This window comes from Xenia sp. Carnegie-2017, unplaced genomic scaffold (assembly GCF_021976095.1).
Source record: "Xenia sp. Carnegie-2017 unplaced genomic scaffold, XeniaSp_v1 HiC_scaffold_2, whole genome shotgun sequence".
In the NCBI taxonomy this organism is placed as follows: domain Eukaryota; kingdom Metazoa; phylum Cnidaria; class Anthozoa; order Malacalcyonacea; family Xeniidae; genus Xenia; species Xenia sp. Carnegie-2017.
In genome coordinates this window covers 2,938,635-2,961,755 of record NW_025813482.1, presented here as the reverse complement: position 1 = coordinate 2,961,755, position 23,121 = coordinate 2,938,635, and the positions used below count along the sequence as shown (strand labels likewise).

General features: G+C 33.3%; 4 protein-coding genes across 4 annotated transcripts; 3 read left to right on the top strand and 1 right to left on the bottom strand.

Moving 5' to 3' along the window:
• The first annotated feature begins 342 nt into the window (after positions 1–342).
• On the top strand, positions 343–9,073 carry LOC124440078 (collagen triple helix repeat-containing protein 1-like). The gene is made up of 4 exons (XM_046990408.1): positions 343–991; positions 1,408–1,626; positions 1,705–2,037; positions 8,852–9,073. The coding sequence occupies exons 1-4, from the start codon at positions 902–904 to the stop codon at positions 8,870–8,872; spliced, it is 663 nt and encodes a 220-aa protein (XP_046846364.1). The 5' UTR covers positions 343–901; the 3' UTR covers positions 8,873–9,073.
• LOC124440074 (collagen triple helix repeat-containing protein 1-like) lies at positions 6,850–9,073 on the top strand. Its single transcript, XM_046990403.1, has 3 exons — positions 6,850–6,972; positions 8,021–8,332; positions 8,519–9,073. Exons 1-3 carry the CDS (start codon positions 6,898–6,900, stop codon positions 8,870–8,872), a joined length of 741 nt encoding a protein of 246 aa, XP_046846359.1. The 5' UTR covers positions 6,850–6,897; the 3' UTR covers positions 8,873–9,073.
• Positions 9,074–15,023: 5,950 nt separating this feature from the next.
• On the top strand, positions 15,024–16,445 carry LOC124440467 (collagen triple helix repeat-containing protein 1-like). Its single transcript, XM_046990860.1, has 3 exons — positions 15,024–15,086; positions 15,474–15,722; positions 15,802–16,445. The coding sequence occupies exons 1-3, from the start codon at positions 15,024–15,026 to the stop codon at positions 16,153–16,155; spliced, it is 666 nt and encodes a 221-aa protein (XP_046846816.1). The 3' UTR covers positions 16,156–16,445.
• Positions 16,446–17,225: 780 nt separating this feature from the next.
• On the bottom strand, positions 17,226–22,016 carry LOC124440466 (stress response protein NST1-like). The gene is made up of 9 exons (XM_046990859.1): positions 21,828–22,016; positions 21,602–21,706; positions 21,307–21,399; positions 19,222–19,317; positions 18,786–18,863; positions 18,520–18,609; positions 18,231–18,275; positions 17,750–18,033; positions 17,226–17,703 (listed from the first exon to the last, which is right to left on the bottom strand). The coding sequence occupies exons 2-9, from the start codon at positions 21,692–21,694 to the stop codon at positions 17,358–17,360; spliced, it is 1,125 nt and encodes a 374-aa protein (XP_046846815.1). The 5' UTR covers positions 21,695–21,706; positions 21,828–22,016; the 3' UTR covers positions 17,226–17,357.
• Between the last annotated feature and the right edge of the window lie 1,105 nt (positions 22,017–23,121).

Genomic DNA, 23,121 nt, shown 5'->3' with positions numbered 1-23,121 from the left:
TGTCTTTTTTAAGTGTCACGCGTGCATTCAACTCACACGGATTGCAAAGTAAAAATAAACTTACTGTCAATAGATTAAGAACGTGCAGTAGCAATGATAAAAATTTACTTTAGTGTTGTTCCTTTAATTCTGTGTTAGAAGAACTGGGTTATATTTGGTTGAGTGGTGCTAAATATTATTCTGTAATGCACCTGATACTTAGACTGCATTATCTAGATCATATAAAGGAGAGTGTCATTCACATCAAAAATAAAGTTTTTGATTGAAGATCGTGCATTTAACAACTTTCATGGTCAAACATATGTCTAGCTAAAATGCTTTATTGTTCCTGTTAAGAGCCAATACACAGCAACCTGTTGGGGCTTTTGACTTGAGAATCGCTAGTGTTACAGAAAATTGAAAAATGCAAGATATTTATCCGAATCATAAAAATGACGCTATAACTTGCATGGAACTTCTTTTCAAAGTAATCACTGATGCAATTAAAGCAAAACGAAATAAAATAATTTTACAATTTCTATTTCTCTTGTTTTTATGTACTCGTTAACCGTTGTAGATGTGAGTAAGTATGATTAGAAGAAATTTTTGGTTTAATAAACATCCAAAAAGGAGGATTTTATGCCCAGAGTGATTTTTGTGGTTTCTTAAATATTCATAATCTATTCATATTCAACTGTAAATTTTAAGCAAACAATTCTACATTACCATCATAATCATAAATTTGCTTGGAGATTACGTGGCTACTCTACTCATTTCTCCATTATCAAAAAACAATATTTGCTGAAACGGAAATGAATCCGTTTTATTGCAAATACTTAAAACAGAGGACTGAAGTTAGCTCTTCATTACAAGCAAAACAATTAATTGATGAGCACTTAAAGAAGTAAACTGCGGTTCGAATATGATAAAAGTGAAGATGAATCTTATAATGGTATCCATGTTATTGCTATCAAATACAGTCAGTGCATCGTTTAAAAAAAAGAACTCAAAGGTTTGGAAGCATTAACTTTGTGAAATGGTTTAAGTTAAAATTTCGGTGCAAGAATCAAATGCATATTTTAACGCAATAGACTTTTTTTAAGGTCGCGAGAAACTTTGTTCCTGTAGTTTATTTATACTTCTTTAGTATTAAAATTATAATTTGCAAACTCTTTTGCATAAGCGGCCAACAAATAGATTCCTGTGAATTAAGGTGGAAAAGGGCGTTGTTCAACTCGGAACATCCTAAAGAAATTTACAAAAACAAGATCATGTTATCTGTTAAGAAATACTTTAGGATCGGGAGACTTCAACGCAATAGAAAGAGGCTGCTATTATTCCTTCAACCATATTGAATTTGATCCACAATTCAATATTTATTGAACCTTCACTGTTTAGGCAAAAATATTTTTCTCTACCGTTTTCAAGGCTCAATGTTCAGCAAGTTGTGGAATTCCCAGGGTTCCTGGAGTTCCCGGTGTACCTGGATCAGCCGGACGAGACGGTTTAAAAGGAGATGTAGGATCTAAAGGAGAAAAAGGTGAACGAGGTAATCCTGGTCCTCCATTGAAAAATGACATGATTTTTTCAAGCTGGAAACAATGTGCTTGGAAAAGAGGCGATGGTAAAGATCATGGATTAATTCAGGTGCAACAAGTATATGAAATATTTCTTTTGTTATGAATTATTACATATCGTTTTAGCAATGATTTAATTTCTATTTAGAATTGTGTATTCACAAAAAAGTTTGACAACACTTCCATTCAAGTGTTTTATGGAGGAACCTTGCGAATTTATGGGTGCAATGGTTGCTGCAAACGTTGGTTTTTTACTTTCAATGGAGTTGAATGTAAAAACCCTCTTCCTATTGATGGAATTCTTTTCATGGAGAATGGAAAGTCACAAAATATCCATCGACATCGTCAAATTGAAGGATATTGTAACAAAATTCATAAAGGAAAAGTGCAAGTTGGATTCCGGGTCGGTAATTGTGCTGGATATGGTAACGCAGATGCATACAGTGGATGGAATTCAGTTTCTCGTATTGTTATTAAAGAGGTTCCTCCACCACAAGATTAATTCCTTTTGTATGTTCTCTTCTTGTAAAATCATTATTTAATGATTCCCGTTCTAGTTTTCTTTCGTTTTTTTACTGTATTGTACATATAGTATGCAACATACATTTTACAATCGTATACATATATTGCAATTTATAACCGCTAAACTACCAAAAAAGGGGACTTCCTTAGAGTGAAAAATAGGAATAGTTCATATGGTTCGATATTTGCTGTCATCCATTTACAAAGTGTTGTTTCATTAATATGACTTTCATACAATCTATGTTGACTCATTTTGGAAGTCTTTTCAAAGTATTCACAATAAGCTTAGTACTCAGGTCAACCATCTGAGCCTTAGTCAAAAACTGATATTGAGTTGGTCAGACTCGGCATTTCAGCCAATTGAGTTCCACTGCGACTTTACATCAGTATTGCATCCTATATTTTTTCTCAGTTCTCCAAAGAAACACTCATTTAAGAATAAACTACTAAATTGCCAAATAGACTTAGATGTTTTTTAGAAAAATCCCATTTTCTTTCGGGTTGCTTCATTATTTTACGTATTTAGTTGAAGGAACTTCAAAAACCAAGCAGTATATTAAAAAATGACTAATCTGTAAGCTGCAGTATACACGTATCAGTATCACTAATACAATGTACACTTTGAACTTGAGTGGACGTTGTTGAATCCTGTGTAAGGGGATAGTATAAGGTAATTCTTTAATTGGATGGAAAGAATTGCTCGAGTGACATGTTGAACAAACAATAGTAGCTAGGCATTATTACCATAAATAAGGTAAGACTCTTGATAAAAAAAAACATGACTACATACATAAGCAGTCATTATGAGCACTACTCTTTCTATAGTTTGCTGTTTTGTATATTTGTTAGTCAGTGAACTTGAATTCATAATCTCAGAGTCTGAAACTCAGAAGCAGTGCACTAATACGGCATTTATGAACTAGTGGAATGGGAGTTTTTGCGTTTTATAGTTTAATGCCACTAGCCTATAGTTTAATGACAGGATTATATAATTGAATAAAGGGTGAGGTCGCTCTTTTTCTCCGTTCGAGTATGACATCATTATTTGAACAAAATGACACCTTGATATTTGTATGATCACTTTTTTCTTAAAAAAATCAAACCAATGGTTCAAAGTACATATAAGGAAGAAGCCTTAAAACTTTACTGGTGAAATTTGTAAATGGCTATTTGTGATAGTTAATTAAGTAGAGTTTTGGCCATTGCAATTGTGAGGTAAGGGCTCAAGTCATATAAATGACTCAGCCACAACTTGAAAAAGTCATGTTTCTTACTACAAGCCATAACTTTGACGGTATTAGTTACTGTGGTGAAGAACATGGACAATTATAATTCAGTAATTTAAATATATATAAATGTTAACCCACAGTCACAGTATAGGAATATACAGTAGGGCCACTTCGCTGTGCACTTTGCTGCTGTATATTTAATTAGTTTACTGGCTGCCGTTTGCCATATCATCAATCCTATTGGTCACCAAATGCAATTTAGTGGCTGCCAATAATGTAATCACATGCTTAAAAAGATATGCAGGGCACGAAAAAATTCAATGGAGTGGCCCTACTGTATGTTCTTTATACTGTTGCATAGTAATTAAAGATTTTTGATACAGGGATGTTCGATACAGACTTTAGTATAACTTCTGTAGGTTTAGAAAGAAGGAAATGAATAATATTTTCTAAAACTTTTACATCAATCCTCAAAACATTCCGCTTATGGAGCTCTTCTGAGTAGTCACTGCCAGGTTGTGGCAGCAATGGTTTGCAACTTTCCAGTACTTTGTGCATGGCTGCAATGCTCGACGAAGAAGTGAGCAAATTAAACGTTTTAATCAATTATGTTTCAGCAGACGTTTATATCAGCTCTTCTGTGAGACGACGATTTATGAAGAAGTTATCAAACTCCTATACAAGTTATATTAAAACTCGTATAATGAAATATTTTGGCGACATAAGTTGGCTACTCGAAAACAACAATAGGGCGAGAGTTTAGACGCGTTTTTGCAAAGATTATAATTTTTGTGATGGTGCGTCAAATCAATATCGTTACGAAGATGTGCGAGATGCCTTTATAGCAGGGATATTTTCAACTAATATTCACCAACGCCTTCTAGGGAATAGAACACAACATCTTCTGACAGCTTTTGATCCTACCCGAGCTTTAGACACGGCTCAGAGAACCTCGGAAACGTACACAGATAGATCTCCCAATCTTGGATTGCAACCAACCTGCACGGAATTATCAAACAGTGTTGCTCACCCACGGTGGCTGGTGCCCACAATAGTATTAGTAACAATAGAAACTCTAGATATAATTTTCCCAAGAATAATTATAACAAAGAAAATATATTTCTGAAAAAACCAAATTCGATGAAGTTTCATTTTTACGATACAAATTTAATGAAGGGAAAATTGCAATTTTCTAACACTCATGAGTAAAGCTTTTTGATTGAATGATTTTTGTAGTCAAAAAACGTTAAAGATCAGAGAGCAAAACGATGATACTAACATATATTCTCGTCACACGTCACAACTTGCCCAAACACCAGAATCAGTTACAGGTATTTTTGATGGTCTGGGAATAATTAATCGTTATGGATCCCAACCACACATGGTTTCGCTTAACCCTACAACTGAAGATAAGAAGAGGTGGAGACAGCCACAGGTGGAATACATTTTATTGAATATTATGACACATTAATATTTCAAACTTATTGCAAATTCATCATCAAAATTTATTTACAAGCTAACTGTGCCTTTATTTATATGTGCGTGATTGCATCATTTCAAAGAAAGTATGAGTACGGAAATGTGAATTTAATGGGGAGAATTAGCTGATTTTGTGGCTTTAAAATCAAATATTGACAGTTCCTTGTTGGTCATAAGCCCAACATTAAGTTCTCGTTAGTATAAGATTTACAATAAAGAATGGTTCTATCAGTAAAAGTCAGTTTCTGTTTAAGTTTGTGTTTGAGTAAAGTATTTTGTAGTTGTTAAATATAAGATTGGTAATGTTTAAATTACATTTGTCGAAAAATGTTTTGTGAACGGTTCTGTTGTTGTTTTGAGAAGTTATGTCTCGTACTTTTTGGCATTGTAAAAAGTGTTATGAAATTTCGTTTGGCATGTTCGGGAAGTAGAATTTTAAGGTATCTCTCAGCTTTACTAATGTAGGATTTGTTAAAGCCAGGCTAAGTAACTTGATAAAAGAAACATTAAAACACATTAAAACGAGAGGGAGAGATTTTGTCCTTAATGGAAGTGAATAAACGACATTTTTAGTATCAAAAATAATTATGATTTTTATAGTAGTGTCAATGAAAAAATAATGAATACTGTCAAAGTAATGAATAATTTCTCACAAACTCCAACCACCGACCAAAATCAACCTAAAATATTGATAAAATTATCATCAAGGCTCACAAGACTAAAAAATTACTATAATTGTCTCAGAAAACGTTGCAAATGTCTCCTCAAACCGACGTAATTTATCATTATTGAGTTGAGCATGGATCTTTTTCGGAGTATGTTTCTCTATACCTCATAAAATTGTCGACAGGTTAAATGGATTTTGACACCACATGCTTTGCCAACTTTTTTGTGTCTCATTCTAATATAAAATTCGTTTTTATTATATACGACAAGTTTTTTTAAATTATACATGTTTCGACATCTCATAATGCCATCTTCAGTATAAGTGAAATAATAAATAATACAAGGTTTCTATAAATATAATATGATACATGAATTACAACAATAATAAGGAAATAAGATAAAATAATTTTCCTTGTAGCTCTAATAATTAATTTATCATCATGCATCAATATGATTCTAAGGTAAAACGAAAACTTAATTATTAACTGTAAATACGAAAACGTCTGACAGACAAGTTTTTTGAGGATGTACTTTGCGCATCCATTGATGGGTGCAATTATTCAAAGGCGATATATTTATCATACTATAAATCCTAACTGACCTTTCTTTGGACCTGTCCTTTTTTCAAATATGACAAAGACATAGTTTTAGCTCGTTATTAAATAAGCAAAAGCAGTTTGAAGCTTGAAAATAAAGTATTTACTTCCTTGTTAAATAGAACATTCAACAATAAATAGTAAAGTAAATGGTTTGAACCCGGGAGTATCGTTACATGTTTGTAAATGTAGATCGTCCAGGTTAGTATAGTCCTGAGAAGGACTGTTTTTGCTGTTGTTGACTGACGTTTCGACAACCTTAGCGATAGTCATCTTCAGAGTCAAATGACAATAAGTATTGCCGTTTTGACAATAAATATTGTCGTTTTTATTTATCTTTGTTTGGAAGAAGATCGTAAAAATTTTTTCATGTCTAAATGCCATGTCAACTTAAGTAAAACAAACTTCAGTTTGAAATGTTAACAAAATCTGGGAAAATGAATGAAAAACGATTACATGGTGTAATTTTCGTCCCAGTGCTGAGTTCAACACTTGGCTGAAATTTCAACCAGGTTCGCTGAAACTGGGTTGAACTCAGCACGAGGTTGAAAATTTGCCATACAATTGTGTGTCTGATAAAACAAATATATCGTATAAAGACTGGGATGAAATTTCAACTCACTTAACAGGACTCGGTTCAGCTCAGGGTTGAAAAAGTGACCTTCCTGTAGCTCTGTTAAGCAGTCTAATAATCAATGACAAACCAATAAGAATCCAGAATAAAACTGAAGCACGGGTGTTATTACTAACATAAACTAAAAATAGGAGGCTAGTACTCGTATTTTACCATTACTTTGTTATGGTTACAGGAACTTGATAATCTAAACAATAAATATAAAGAGTTAGACAATGGATTGTTTTCATCTCTTGGTGTTATTATTGGTATGGCAGATTTCAAGTATTGATATGTCTAAAGTGAACAAGGCAAGATTTATTGGATGTATTGTTTAAAAAAACTATAATGAAAACGAAGCAGTTTTGATTTAGTAGCTGCGTCTTATTTGTAGGAATTGTTTTTCTTTGTAATCATGTTCAAGTAACAAAGATAAATTAACTTTTTATATAAATAAATGTTTTTAGTTGTCAAATACCTTTACTAAAGTAAGACGTTCATAGTAGAAATTCCCACGTAAAAAACTCTCTTTTTAAACCTCTGTTCAGACATGTTTTACATGTCTCGACATGTTAGGCGGTTTATTTGTCATGTTTTATCGGATCAATGATTAATTGCGTCAAACCAAGAACTTGGACACGACACCAGAAATTTGCAGCGTAATCAAGTTTTAAAAACTTCATACACTTGCTATTTATTATGTTATGGTAAAATTAGTATTAATAAAAAAGTCCAAACATGCTGAATATTTGGTTTAATTTTGAGAACAAGCTATTTTCTATGTTGTCCTAAAAAAACGTAAAAACAAGATGACATGACAAAGAATATAAGAATACATGCAAATTTCTGAGCGAAAATCTTCACTAAATATTATACAAACTATTTTTTCCATTCTGAAGTGTAAAAACTGCGTAAAAAACGAGTGAGTGGTATCACAGTATATTAAAGTAAATGGTTTGAACCCGGGTATCGTTATATGTTTGTAAATGATCGTCAGGTTAATAAAGTCCTGAGAAGGACTGTTTGTTGTTGACTGACGTTTCGACAGCGGTAGTCATCTTCAGAGTCAAATGACTACCGCTAAGGTTGTCGAAAGTCAACAAAAACAGTCCTTCACACTTTATTAATGGACGATCATCATTTCAATATCACAATATATTATTACAGTGAGAAATTTCTATGGAAAATCTTCATTAAAAAGTTCTTAGTACCTAAAATAAGTATAAAAAGAAATAGGCCTACAACTTATAATGTAGCATCTATTTCCACATATTGACTTATGATTTAGTGTGTATAGTTCAAGTAACCATATGTAAACTTAATTTAAATATAATAAATAATTTATTTCCTGTTATTAAGGACAATTGTTCAACCAGCTGCTGTGGAACAACAGGTATCCCAGGTGTCCCCGGTGTCCCCGGTGTACCTGGTGCTCCAGGAAGAGACGGGGTAAAAGGAGATGCTGGATCACCAGGAGAGAAGGGAAATCCTGGAAAAAGTAATTTAAAATCTACTAAAGGTGAGAAGGGAGATCCAGGAAGTACCGGGTTACAAGGTATAAAAGGTGAAAAAGGAGAATCTGACGCTCATGCAAACGATGAAATATTTTTATCTACATGGAAGCAATGTGCTTGGCGGAGAGACGATGCGAAAGATCATGGATTGATACAGGTATGTTGAGCAAAACAAATTAAAAATTATTTCATCATATTTAATTTTTTTTCTTACATAAAGAACAAGGGTAATGTTTATTTTGTTATTTGAATGAAACTTGAATAATTGATATTTTTGTCTTAAATTTATTTGAAAAGTTTGGCTTAACTTTATGGGAAATTATCTACCTGAATTTAATTTTAGAACTGTGTATTCACGAAAAAGTTTGACAACACTTCCCTTCAAGTGTTTTATGGAGGAAACTTGCGAATTCATGGGTGCAATAGTTGTTGCAAACGTTGGTATTTTACTTTCAATGGAGTAGAATGTAAAAACCCTCTTCCTATTGATGGAGTTTTTTACATGGCCAATGGAAAGTCACAAGATATCCATCGACATCGTCACATTGAAGGATATTGTAACAAAATTCATAAAGGAAAAGTGCAAGTTGGATTCTGGGTCGGCAATTGTCCTGGTTATGGTAACGCAGATGCATACAGTGGATGGAATTCAGTTTCTCGTATTGTTATTAAAGAGGTTCCTCCTCCACAAGAATAATTCCTTTATTCACTTTTCCATTTAACTCTATTTTATGTTAAAGCTTCCGTTTAGTTAAAAATTCATGTGTATTTTATGACAATAATTCAGTTTTGTAATTTTAACGAGTTGAGTAAGTCTATTATTTACTCCTCAATGAATAATACTATTAATGCCAGATAAAACGAAAATAAGTTGATTAAAATTTTAAATTCAATCATATAGAAGATGAATTATTCTTACGATGACCTACATGAATAAATCTTTGTTTTAAGGAACTGTTTCACTCGGATCGTTGCTGCGAGTGAAAATTAGGCCAAATAAAAATTATTGCAATTTCAGAATCTTTTCTTTTTAGTACATGGAGTAAAGAGAGACGCAAGCTCAGCAAAATAAGAGACGCCGTGGAACCAAGAACTTCTGGTTTAAGGGGGGGAGTATAATTATATGATGCAAATATAAACATACTTTACAAAATGGAAGCAATGTGCTTGGAAGAAATATGACGAGAATGATATAATAAATTACTTTAGGTAAGCATACCATATTGTGGACTACTGCGGACTTGTCAGTTCACAAGAAAGTAAGCAATTTCAGACGTACTCAAAAAATTCCTTGATCAATCTTTTGTGAAAAATGTCAGTAGCATCATTGGTAAATTCAAACTAAATGAAGCTCATACATTTTGATCTAAAATTTTTTTCGCACAGCATTTAGACCACTTTAAATTTCACCCATGCCTTATTGCTTTGTTTAAATAAAGATCAACACAGTGGCGGAACCAGTGTACGTCAAAATGAATTATAGCTCCTTAATTTTAAATTCAAAGTGCTTTCAGAAAAGCACTATTGGTTTTTGATTTCTAAAGAATATAAGTTTGCCAATGGATTACCCTGTAAGGTGTTTAGAAATGTGAATATACGCCAAAATGTGCTGCAGTAATTTATTTTGACGTAGTCTGGACCCGCCACTGGATCAACATTTCAACAAAGAACAAGGAACACATATCCTCTGGGCAATGTATGATTATTAGATCGTACTGACTATTTCCCCTAAACACTGATTCGATGACGATTAGTGAATTTCACTCTAGTCTACATTTAGAAAAGCAGGTTTCAGTAATATGTGAGCCTGTTTTAAATTACATGGACTTACATTGGATTTAAAACGAAAAAATTCTAAATCCGTCCCTTAATCACAACGACAAAAGATGCTCTCAAGGACTTTAATCAATGAAACAAATTGCTTCTAAACAATTATGTATTCATCTCCCTAGTTTGTCCATGCATATGGATTGTGGAAGATTGATAAATGGGGTTGGGGTCATGTTCAAATATTCATACTATAATCCGAAGTAAACAAGGGATTTCAAAGACCAACAAATTAACAAGCAATGATAAATCATCACAAATGATTACGTCTATATTCATTTATATACATTTATGTACTTTATGCATACATATTTCATTTATAGGAAGTTTTGCTTATTTGATTTTCCGTAATTACAGTGCTCGATGCGTCAGAGCAGAGCATAAATATTGATAATATTAAACTTTAAGTATTTTACTTTTATGATTTGGATAAAATTTGAATAATGAATTATACTTAAATGATTTGAAGAGTTTAGCAAAACTTTATAAGAATGCTTCTTCGTAAAATTTTCATGGAGTAATACATTTTAGAGCAACTCTATCTTAGACGATTTCATTTGAAACAAAGACCAATGAAACACCGACCATTTTGACTGTTGTGTAACAGCATGATTACAGCATATCTAAAATATTTCAGATGCTTCGTTGTTAGGATGCTTCCTTGATTCTTGCAAGCGAAGATTCTTCGTTGTTAGGATACTTCCTTGATTCTTGCAAGCGCATAGTCTTCGTTATTAGGATACTTCCTTGATTCTTGCAGGCACAGAGTCTTCGTTGTTAGAATGCTTCTTTCATTCTTGCAAGCGCAGAGTCTTCGTTGTTAGAATGCTTCCTTGATTCTTACAAGCGCAGAGTGTTTGTTGTTAGGATGCTTTCTTGATTCTTGCAAGCGCAGAGTCTTCGATTTTAGGACGCTTCCTTGATTCTTGGAAAAAAAGTCTTCGTTCTTAGGATGCTTCCTTGATCCTTGCAAGCACAGAGTCTTCGTTGTTAGGATGCTTCCTTGATTCTTGCAAGCGCAGAGTCTTCGTTGTTAGGATGCTTCCTTGATTCTTGCAAACACAGAGTCTTCGTTGTTAAGATGCTTCATCAATTTTGCAAGCGCAGAGTCTTCGTTGTTATAATACTTCCTTGATTCTTGCAAGCGCAGAGTCTTCGTTGTTAGGATACTTCCTTGATTTATGCAAGCGCAGAGTCTTCGTTGTTAGGATACTTCCTTGATTCTTGCAAGCGCAGAGTCTTCGTTGTTAGGATGCTTCATCAATTCTTGCAAGCGCAGAGTCTTCGTTGTTAGGATGCTTCCTTGACTCTTGCAAGCGCAGAGTCTTCGTTGTTGGGATGCTTCTTTGATTCTTGCAAGCACAGAGTCTTTCTTCTTAGAATGTTTCCTTGATTCTTGCAGGCACAGAGTCTTCGTTGTTAGAGTGCTTTTTTGATTATTACAAGCGCAGAGGCTTCGTTGTTAGGATGCTTCCTTGATTCTTGCAAGTGCAGAGTCTTCGTTGTTAGATGCTTCCTTGATTCTTGCAAGCGCAGAGTCTTCGTTGTTAGGATGCTTCCTTGATTCTTGCAAGCACAGAGTCTTTGTTGTTAGGATGTTTCCTTGATTCTTGCAGGCACAGAGTCTTCGTTGTTAGAGTGCTTCTTTGATTCTTACAAGCGCAGAGTTTTCGTTGTTAGGATACTTCCTTGATTCTTGCAAACGCAGAGTCTTCGTTGTTACGATACTTCCTTGATTCTTGCAGGCACAGAGTCTTCGTTGTTAGAGTGCTTCTTTGATTCTTACAAGCGCAGAGTTTTCGTTGTTAGGATACTTCCTTGATTCTTGGAAGCGCAGTGTTTTTGATGTTTGGGGGCTTTATCGATTCATGGACTTAAGCTAACTCGAATCTATATAGCTAACATTCATCACAATTCAGTTAACTACGTATTACTTACAAAATCAAAATCAAATAAAAAACAATTTATTTCCTTTATCAACCCTTTACATCCTTCACTATAAACAAAGACTCCAAAGTCATTACGTTTTAACTTGACAAAATTGTAATGCAATGTTACAGGCTTAACTAACAACCACTCATTCATTACATTTTATCGTGAGCTAAGAATGCTAGAACTCAGGCTTTTTTCAATGCCACATGGAGATGACGTAATCTTTAGTATCACGGCCTAAGAGAGTCGGAACAAAAGCACAGTGTACTTTTCACTCAAACGTGACGTACTGACCTCTTGCTGACAAACGTAAAATACATGCACTAAAAATGCGAATTTCATTTCAATCATTTAGAGTTTATGTTCCGTATTAATATATGTAGCGAAATCATCCCTACCACGCTCAATGTTGGTATTTTTTCCTAGTTTGATATTTTCTGCTTGACTATCATTGCTCTTTCTATTGTACACAAACTTCATTCAAATTTTAGTAATTGATATTAATTTGTCATTGGAAAACTTGATCAATTTCTTAAGATTTGTGTCATCAGTCTAGATACTCGTCATCCAAACCTTTATCAGTGTACTACAGGTATTCTTCGTAATAGCTTTAAAAGAAAATTATAGCGATTAAAGTTTGAGCACATTGTATTGCGGAGATGGTGTTATTGTGTTGGTGAAAATAGCGAAATTAGCAAATATCAGAGTAGTCGTTTAACTTACAAATAAGTAAGTCTTAAAATCGTAACTTGTGACTTCCATGATTAACTGGCTATTTATGATAAATTCTTGAGATTTTTGTGACACTGTAATTGTGAGATAGAGATACAAGTCATACAAGTGACTCAAGTACAACTCAAAAAAAATCATGTTTCTTACTGCAAACATTTTCTACTTTTAGGGAGTAATCTTAATGTTGACGCCGTCATTGCAGTGGTAGACAACAAGGAAAATCAATTTAGCAATTTTTCGACTTAGCATAACAATAAATAGAATCTTCTAAAGAAAGATTTGACAGTGCGATAATATTCTCTCCTGTTATGCAAAGTAGACAGTTATTTATTTTGACCATTTATATCAGAAGACACGTTATTAGATGTAAGAACAAAGATTTATTATTACGTGGCATAAATTTACTTTAATTTGAAGTACACCTGCGATTAAAATATTTTTGCTGAAGGAGATGTGAAGTTTTTTTTATTGTATAAAGATAAGTAAAACCTATATTTTCTATACTGAATGACGCAAAACTTAGCTAAATAAGGAAAATATTTCTGCCTAATAGAAATAATTCAAAATTTTGTCATTGCACTATTGTAACAGTATTTATCATAACATTTAAACTATAAAGAAATTTTGTCTCATAGTACGTGCATGATAATAAGGACAAAGTGTTCTTGATAGCACAAGATAAAAACCAAAAAGATAACACTGTGAAGGTTTGTATATTACATCATGGCACTTTTACAGAAATGCAAACGAAGTCGAGTCAGTGATGTGTACATAATGCGCACAAGAATGTCAACTAACTTCATATATAGACGTTTATGCTTGCATACTTATAAAGAATCCGCGCTGTTTACCATCAATCACGAATCAATGCCATACAAAACATGTTTTATCAAATTTTTGTCATGGATGTTTTTACTGTTTTGGCAGTTTTCAACTTGGCATCATAGAGATATCGAAGGTTTTGTAGACCATCAATTGAAGCAGTTACGCTTGCAGAATAGCTTATAAACAATGAAAAAAATTTTAGTTAATAACAAATAACTTAAGATATTTACAAAATGATCAATTACTTATCAGTCGAAGCTGCAAAAATTTCATTTTATAGCAGTTGCTTCTAGCAGGATTTAAAATTAATCATTCCTCCCTATTAAATGAACTTCTACAATCTACCGTTCAACTTCCTAAACAATTCCAAACCTGAAAGCTATATTGGCTTATAAATCTGTAGCATTACAAAAAATACAACTACCAGGTCAGACAAAAATAAAGTGAAGAGAGTGAAATATTATGCTACGTACTTACTTCTCCTCTAGACTATAATGAGTGAACTCTATTAATGACAGTTCAACACATCATAGTTCCACTGAAACCTAAACCAATCATTTCGCGAAGTAGCAAAAAACACGCGTGATCTGCACGATGTCCTAAACCAATCACAATTGTCTTTTTTAAGTGTCACACGTGCATGTAACTCACACGGATTGCAAAGTAAAAGTAAACTTACTGTCAATAGATTAAGAACGTGCAGTAGCAATGATTAAAATTTACTTTAGTGTTGTTTTATTAATTCTGTGTTAGAAGAACTGGATTATATGTGGTTGAGTGGTGCTAATTGTTATTCTGTAATGCATCTGATATTTAAAGTGCATTATCTAGATAATATAAAGGAGAGTGTCATTTACATAAAAAATAAAGTTTTTGATTGAAGATCGTGCATTTAACAACTTTCATGGTCAAACATATGTCTAGCTAAAATGCTTTATACTTCTTGTTAAGACCCAATACTTAGCAACCAGTTGGGGCTTTTGATTTGAGAATCGCTGGTGCTACAGAAAATTGTAAAAATGCAAGATATTTATCCGAATCATAAAAATGACGCTATAACTTGCATGGAACTTCTTTTCGAAGTAATCACTGATGCAATTAAAGCAAAACAAATTAAAATAATTTTACAATATCTATTTCTCTTGTTTTTATGCACTCGTTAACCATTGTAGATGTGAGTCAGTATGAATCGAAGAAATTTTTGGTTTAATAAACATCCTAAATAAAGGATTTTATGCTCATTTTATGCTAATTATTCATAATCCATTCATATTCAACTGCAAATTTTAAGCAAACAATTGTACATTACCATCATAATCATGAATTTGCTTAGAGATGACGTGGCTACTCTATTCATTTCTCCATTATCAAAAAACAATATTTGCTGAAACGGAAATGAAGCCGTTTTATTGCAAATACTTAAAACAGAGGTCTAAAGTTAGCTCTTCATTACAAGCAAAACAATTAATTGATGAGCACTTAAAGAAGTAAACTGAGGTGGGAAAATGATAAAAGTGAAGATGAATCTTATCATGGTATCCATGTTGTTGCTATCAAATACAGTCAGTGCATTGTTTAAGAAAAAGAACTCAAAGGTTTGGAAGCATTAACTTTGTGAAATGGTTTAAGTTAAAATTTCGGTTCAAGAATCAAATGCATATTTTAACGCAATAGTCTTTTTTTAAGGTCGCGAGAAACTTTGTTCGTGTAGTTTTTTTATACTTCTTGAGTATTAAAATTATAATTTGCAAATTCTTTTGTACAAGCGCCCAGCAAATAGATTCATGTGAACTAAGGTGGAAAAGGGCGTTGTTCAAATCGGAACATCTCAAAGAAATTTACAAAAACAAGATCATATTATCCGTTGAGAAATACATTAGGACCGGAGCAACTTCAACGCAATAGAAAGAAGCTGTTATTATTCCTTCAACCATATTGAACTTGAGCCACAATTCAATATTTATAGAACCTTCACTGTTTAGGTAAGAACATTTTTCTCTACCGTTTTCAAGGCTCAATGTTTAGCAAGCTGTGGAATTCCCGGGGTTCCAGGAGTTCCCGGTGTACCTGGAGCAGCCGGACGAGACGGTTTAAAAGGAGACGTAGGATCTAAAGGAGAAAAAGGTGAGCGAGGTAATCCTGGTCCTCCATTGAAAAATGACATTAGTTTTTCAAGCTGGAAACAATGTGCTTGGAAAAGAGGCGATGGTAAAGATCATGGATTAATTCAGGTGGAACAAGTATATGAAATACTTCTTTTGTTATGAATACATTACATATCGTTTTAGCAATGATTTAATTTCATTTTAGAATTGTGTATTCACAAAAAAGTTTGACAACACTTCCCTTCAAGTGTTTTATGGAGGAAGTTTGCGAATTCAAGCGTGCAATTATTGTTGCAAACGTTGGTATTTTACTTTCAATGGAGTTGAATGTAAAAACCCTCTTCCTATTGATGGAGTTCTTTACTTGAACCGTGGAAACTCACAAGATATCCATCGACATCGTCACATTGAAGGATATTGTAACAAAATTCATAAAGGAAAAGTGCATGTTGGATTCCGGGTCGGCAATTGTGCAGGTTTTGGTAACGCAGATGCATACAGTGGATGGAATTCAGTTTCTCGTATTGTTATTAAAGAGGTTCCTCCACCACAAGAATAATTCCTTTTGTACGTTCTCCTCTAGTAAATCAAAATTAAATGATTCCCGTTCTAGTTTTCTTTCGTTTTTTTACTGTATTGTACATCTAGTATGCAACATACATTTTACAAAAGTATACATATATTGCAATCTATAATCGCTAAACTACCAAAAAAGGGGACTTCCTTAGAGAGAAAAGTAGGAATAGTTGATATGGTTCGGTATTTGCTGCCATTCATTTACAAAGTGTTGTTTCATTACTGACTTTCATACAATATATGTTGACTCATTTTGGAAGTCATTTCAAAGTATTCACAATAAGCTTACTACTCAGGTAAACCATCTTAGTCGTAGTCGAAAACTGACATTGAGTTTGTCAGACTCGGCGTTTCAGCCAAATGAATTCCACCGCAACTTTACATCAGTATTGCACGTTATATTTTTTCTCAGTTCTTTTGATTGAGAAATGCCAATTCATGTTAGAAACGCTGCAAATTGAATTCTTCTTTGCTAATTTTCTGCGCATTCTGCATAATAAACTTGGAAGTTTTCTGAAAGAATATTATTTCTACTGGTTTGTTCCGCTGTTTTGAATAGTTTTAGAAAGTTCACTGACCAGTTTATATAAAAAACGACATATCTGTAAGTTGCAGTGTATATAAGCGTTTCACTAAAACAATGTACAATCAGCTCTTAAAAAGATTGTTAACACCTGTGTTAGGTGATGTTGTTGTGTAATTGCGTAAAATTTCCCGCGTGACATATTGAACAAACTATTGTTGTACACAGAAATAAGGCAAAACTACACACAAAAAGCACAATGACATAAGTAGCTTAATTGTTGGCACGGTTTGTAAGTGATCTCGAAATCATGTCAATTGCTGTGATCTCACATGCCTTTTACGAACTGGGGGAAATTTTTTTTACATTTTTGTAATTTTATGCCACTCAAACTGTATGTCTGATTTGCGTTCTGATTTCTATAAATCCAAGCTTTCACCCAGTTTGTCAACAGGAATAAGCCTCTATTTTCTTCATTCTTTCGCATTTCTCTGCCTGACAAATGGAGATTGCAAAATAATTGAACAATGTGTTTTTCTTTGTTTATTTACTCACTGAAAATAAAAACATTCAATTAAATTGATGTTCATTAAGAAATTTATTGCTCATATAGCTACTTCATTCATAAGTAAAGATAGATACTGTAATATTCATTTTCATCATTATGAAACATGAATATTGTTTTGAAAAATAGGCTGAAAAAGAACACGATTCGGTTCCTCTGGTCCAAACAAAGAGTAGGTTTTCTGAGGAGAATCTCGACCATTTCCTTCCGTAGGAGATTTAAAAAAACTTGGCAAACCAGAAATATTTGAATATGGACTTGATGCAGCAGCTTGATCACGATTATCCATTTTTCCTGAGAACTTTACAGGGGTATCAATTAGGAGATTAGGATCGGAATCTTTTAAGGAACTTTTGTTTATATGTTGATTCATAAATTCATTCTTTAATTTACTTGGAGTTAACATGACAGGATTATATAATTGATTGAAGGGCGTGGTTGGTCTTTTCTCCGTTCCAATATGACATCATTGTTTAAACGAAATGGCACCTTGATATTTTATGATCATTTTGTTTCTCAGGATTCCATCTTGGGGGTACGTATTCAGGTACTTTCCATACTGAAGGTGGAGGACTAGGTGCTTTACTTTCACATGAATCTGGGCTTACTGACGCTTTCTCACGGTATAAAGCGTCTCCCGCGGTTATAATATTCAATGGAGTAACTACAGAATCGTTGACTAAAACAGGATTACATTTACGGGTGTTTGATACTCTTGAATTGGTTGCGATTGTCCAGCCTTTCTGAGGAACGTGCGTTTTCTTAAACTTCGTCTAACAAAAAATATGATTTATGATTAAATGTCTAATGTAAGCGATCACGTGACGAATGCGTTTATTATTTTCTTACTAAGTTTGTAACAGCAACTTTTATGTTTTTATATATTTTATCTACAAGTGATTTTAGACATACCAATATTCTAAATCAAGCAGTTCAATCATTAATATTTTCGATTTACAGATAATCTTACCTTCTCATTCTTGTCTTCTTTAATCTTACGCCGACGTGTTTCCTCCTGCAGAAACATGTTGACACTTTAAAAAACATATTTTAAGTAATTATAACCTTAACAGTACCAAAATATTCCTTGAGTAAATAAAAAAAGACTGCTTTGGCACAAACCATAGCTATTCATTAAACAATTCGACTTATTTAACATCATGAAAACATCAAACGCGTAAAATAGCACATCTACGTCTTAAAGCAATTTTCATAACTTCTTATTTTTCACCAGCAATTTATGGATGAAAATACTTCACCTCCAGTATCTTTTTCTCTTCTTCCCTCTGTTTTAGTTTGTCCTCTTTTCTCTTCGCCTTTCTTTCTCGTTTTTCTTCTTGTTTTCTTTGCTGTGGAGTGAAACAAGACAGCTAGACATTGAAATAATCATTGATTTTAAGTTTAATACAGAAAATGTATTTTTTAATCAGTGCAAGTTCCATTTCTCATTAAAAATGCAATGTAGCATTTCTCTGGACTTAAGACAATAACAAAATGAATATAAATCAAATCACGAGGGATAAACCTCCAACTTTCTAGCTTCTTCAATTCGCTTAAACTTTTCTTCTTTTCTTTGGCGATAGTCATAGGTTCGCACTTCTCCCTACAAACACGATAAACAAAAGACTTATTCTTCAGTTTATTTACAATATACAAGCCAGAAAGTAAACATTATATTGGTTTATCTCTCTAGAAAACATTGGAGGAAGATTTAACTGCATACCAATGTAAACTATTAAAAGCAATTGAAAGGTTTCATACAAGACACAAACTTGAAAGTTTGAATATGTTTGACATTGCATGCATCAACTCATAATACATAATTAGGTGTTATTTATAATGTAAACTCCATTATATTCACAGATTCATATTCCCGTGTACATGATTCCATCACTCAAGATGTTAGTCTTTGTATTGGTAACATTATGCTATGTGCAGTTAAGTCAATATCAATTACAAACCTGATTTACAGCTTTTTTCGGTGACTTTTTCCTATTTGAGCTACCTTCTTTTGCCTTCCGCAATGACAAATCTTTAAGATATGGCTGGTTGTGAAGCTAATTAATCCAGACATAAGAAAAGGTTAATAAATATGTATTCGGTATTTAATATTGGAATGACAGATTTATCAGGTGGAAAATTAATTTTTAAGACAAGGTTGATTGCCAAACAAAATGAGCCAATGAAAACCAATGACCGTGTGATGCTTGTTGAAATTCTTCAAGCATTTTAACACAATGTACAACGTTAAGACAGTCAGATCTGACATACTTGTATGCACATGAAAAACATGAGGCTGAGAAATGATTTGAAAATGCATCTGTCAAAAGTAGCTAGATCAGGGTCAGTAAAATCACTTATTTAGACAGTGAAATTGATTTTAAGTAGATTGGCAATATATTTTACTAAACAAAAATTTTATTTTCATGGGCTTTTGGGCCTAGAAGTAGATGACATAGCATAAGAGTACATATGATTGAAGATATATCTTTCATTATACAGGTTTATAGTAAAGAATAAAAGTATAAAAGTAAAACTGTTCCAATGCTATTTGCCACTAAAATTCTATATTATCTGGTGCTTATACTTAATGAAATGAGCATGTTCCCTGGGTATGTCACTTCCAGGGCAGAATCACCTACTTCTATATACATACAAATGATTTTAGTTTCATGCCTCATTCATTTAACTTTCACATAGATTTGATTCATAAAATGTTTGAAACTACGTAAGCTCCCAGTTTACAGTCACATTCTAATGAAAATCATGATTATGTCCTTCACAGATGGTTCGAACTCTCCTGGTACATATCTACTCACACCAAAAAACACCATACTGTACAATGCTGTATATCAATGTTCCTTATCAACATTATTGCCAACATATGTAAGAGTAATATGACACTGTGATACAATTTATAGACATTTATAGAAAAAGTTTCTTTGCTTTCCTTTACCAAATGTCAGCAACCAAGATTGCTTCGATCGTAAACTTCTATAAATTATTGTCAACATTTGAGTTTTCTCTTGCTTATCTGCACACACTTTATCTTTCCTTTCTTTCAAAGGTAAGGTTTTATTCTAATAGCTTCTGAGTTTTGAGATCTTATGTTGTACTTAGATCTTATGTTACATTACATAATCTGTAATGTACCAAAAACAGTGTAAATAATAAACTCTAGTCTAACTAACTAACTAACTAACAACATTTGTATACCGGCCAGTATTAATCCCCGCCAGGGGGGTTGACCGGTCCATGAATTTTTCCACGCCAAACGTCTCTATCTCTCGCCATATCTCTCGTTATACCCATCGCCTTCATATCACTGTTCACAGCATCCATCCATCTCTTTCTTGGTCTACCTCGTTTGCAGACTCCATCAACATTCATATGCAACGTTCTATGAATTTCAGCACTTTCTTCCCTCCTTTCCACATGCCCAAACCATGCTGGCGCCTTACCAAATAATAAACTCTAGTCTACTCTTAAAGTAGACTCTTAGAGTAGACTCTAGTCTACTCTTTATTTCTTAAATAATAAACTCTAGTCTACTCTTCCATTTGCGATGTCATCCAAAAGTCTGTCATCTTCATCCAACACCAACTAATTACTAATCTACAAAGTCCCCTGAGCTTCAAGGTTAATCCTAGCTTTAAAGACAAGCAGGTTGGTAGTTTAGTTTAATTAACTCTAACTTCAGTTTAACTAACTTCATCTTAAATGTACCTATACTCCATATCATTACCATTAAAATATCCTGAAATTTAACACCTTGTAAATAGTTTATAATTAGTAAATCTTAAAACTTCCTACACATGTAATTGTAGATGAAATAATTGATCTTCTGATATCTAAAAACGTTACGTTACTAAATGAAATTACAGAAACATCACAAATTCCATGGCCTTTTTGATATATAGTTTTTGGGTCGTTGTATTTTTTTATTTATTTCAGATATATTACGTATTCATAAAATGACATGATGATTCATGTTTGTGATCGACAATGATTAAAACGATACATTATCTTATGTGTTCTGTTCTTACCTTGCTGGATGTATCATTGTTTACAGCTCGCCTGCTCCAATGAGTGGCAGTTAGACTGATGAGGATGGCAGAAAAAATCACACTTTCGATCGACTATTTAAAACAAGTCGGATTGTAAATATTTCCATAATACAAAACAAAGCAAGAAAAATACTCATGCTTTGTTGTAAAATCACGTTAACATATTATACAGCTGCTACTGTCCACAAGTGGGAAGAATTTTAGTTGAATCAATATCACTCGCACACTTATCGTTATAACTACAAATCAGTATTTTGTCTGACTGCCTTCATACCTGAGTAATCAAGGGAACAACAACACAACCAACAACCGAACCAAATACACAAAATACGGAATACTGGGCAAGAAAACCTTTTCCAACAGCCATTACACGTACAGACTACAAAACCAAACCAAATGGTTAGTCATTTAGAATATATACAAACACATTGACGTTCAAGGTACATGTCCGCCACAGGTCATATACTTTATCGCATTAAGTAAAGTTCGTTTTAACCTACCCAATCAACAAAATCCTCTGACAGGGCCGATTAAGGAGACCCACAGGTTTTAAAATAACGTTGCTTCGCAGATTTATAACACAAATTTGACTCTATTAAGTTGCAAATTGCACGAATCCAAATGAATTTTCTTTTATCAACATCGAGTCGTTGACCTCGGAAGCAGAGTTGCGCACGAAAGTCGAAAGGATCGTATGTTTGATGACGTAACTATAAATGATATTCTTTTATTGGTTCATTTCAAATGAAGCAATTTGAACCACAGACAGGTTAGCAGGTATTGTGAACATATTTTTGAATGTCGAATGGTTAACAACCATATTAATTGTTTTGGTAGAATTAAATATTATGGTCTGTATTTGCATATTAATTTATGTATTTTAGACATACTTACATGAAGCGTGAACAGATATCGAAGTTTTAAGCTACAAATTATATATAAAGCATTCAATAAAATATATGAAATATCAATCGACAGCCGAAACAAGATTGCGGGGGAGGGGGTAGTTGTAAAGGTTGGACAGCGTTGCACAACGTTTGCCAAATATTTGGAGACTTAAAACGTTCATCGGCGTATTCCCGTCAAACAGTTTTTTGACACTCTAGAATTTTAGACTACTTTTATTAATAAATGTCTAATTTGCTGCACTGTCTTTGACGTACACGAATTAACACGTTCATCCTACAGGCCGATTTAAAAGACTTATATTATGCTTCACTCACGGGTTCACCGCTATTTCTAATAAAGATTTGATGCCCCTCCCCAAATAGCAGGTAATATAAACACGATTCTACTACGCTTGAACAATTCAAACATGCATGCACTTTTAATGTGATTACACTTTTACATGAATAAAGTTTGTTGGTGAGTCTGGTGACTCGTGAGTCATGAGTATTTTTTAATCGGAGAAAGTTACCAACCATATAAAAAAGTTTAACGACCTTTCATAATTTGATTCCTTACATCGAGCAATTAAAATTACATTAACATACACAAATTGAAAAACATGTGCCATTAACATTACATATTCTAAAGCCATCATCAAAGATTATACATAATATAAATCCTAACACGGTCTTTATAAGCAAATGAAAAACATGTGAAAGTCGAAACACGGTGCCATCCAGTAACTGCTATCGTGGCGAGAATCTCTCGTCCATACGTAGTTTTAAAGAGATTTGACTCGTCTCCAATCCCTGTGGGCTTGGTAGCTCAACTAGTATCCCGAAGGTGCGAGTTCAAATGTCGTCCAAGTCACATGTTTTTCATGTGCATATAAAAACCGTATTAGGA

Excerpts from the sequence above, each read along its gene's own strand:
- LOC124440074 (XM_046990403.1), top strand. The coding sequence starts at position 6,898 with ATGGATTGTTTTCATCTCTTGGTGTTATTATTGGTATGGCAGATTTCA. Across the intron at positions 6,973-8,020 it reads ATATGTCTAAAGTGAACAAG|GACAATTGTTCAACCAGCTG; the intron begins GCAAGATTTATT and ends CCTGTTATTAAG. Across the intron at positions 8,333-8,518 it reads AAGATCATGGATTGATACAG|AACTGTGTATTCACGAAAAA; the intron begins GTATGTTGAGCA and ends ATTTAATTTTAG.
- LOC124440466 (XM_046990859.1), bottom strand. The coding sequence starts at position 21,694 with ATGGCTGTTGGAAAAGGTTTTCTTGCCCAGTATTCCGTATTTTGTGTA. Across the intron at positions 18,034-18,230 it reads AAGAAGACAAGAATGAGAAG|ACGAAGTTTAAGAAAACGCA; the intron begins GTAAGATTATCT and ends ATTTTTTGTTAG. Across the intron at positions 17,704-17,749 it reads AATGATCATAAAATATCAAG|ACCAACCACGCCCTTCAATC; the intron begins GTGCCATTTCGT and ends AACGGAGAAAAG.
- LOC124440078 (XM_046990408.1), top strand. The coding sequence starts at position 902 with ATGATAAAAGTGAAGATGAATCTTATAATGGTATCCATGTTATTGCTA. Across the intron at positions 1,627-1,704 it reads AAGATCATGGATTAATTCAG|AATTGTGTATTCACAAAAAA; the intron begins GTGCAACAAGTA and ends ATTTCTATTTAG. Across the intron at positions 2,038-8,851 it reads CTCGTATTGTTATTAAAGAG|GTTCCTCCTCCACAAGAATA; the intron begins GTTCCTCCACCA and ends GTTATTAAAGAG.
- LOC124440467 (XM_046990860.1), top strand. The coding sequence starts at position 15,024 with ATGGTATCCATGTTGTTGCTATCAAATACAGTCAGTGCATTGTTTAAG. Across the intron at positions 15,087-15,473 it reads TTAAGAAAAAGAACTCAAAG|GTAAGAACATTTTTCTCTAC; the intron begins GTTTGGAAGCAT and ends TTCACTGTTTAG. Across the intron at positions 15,723-15,801 it reads AAGATCATGGATTAATTCAG|AATTGTGTATTCACAAAAAA; the intron begins GTGGAACAAGTA and ends ATTTCATTTTAG.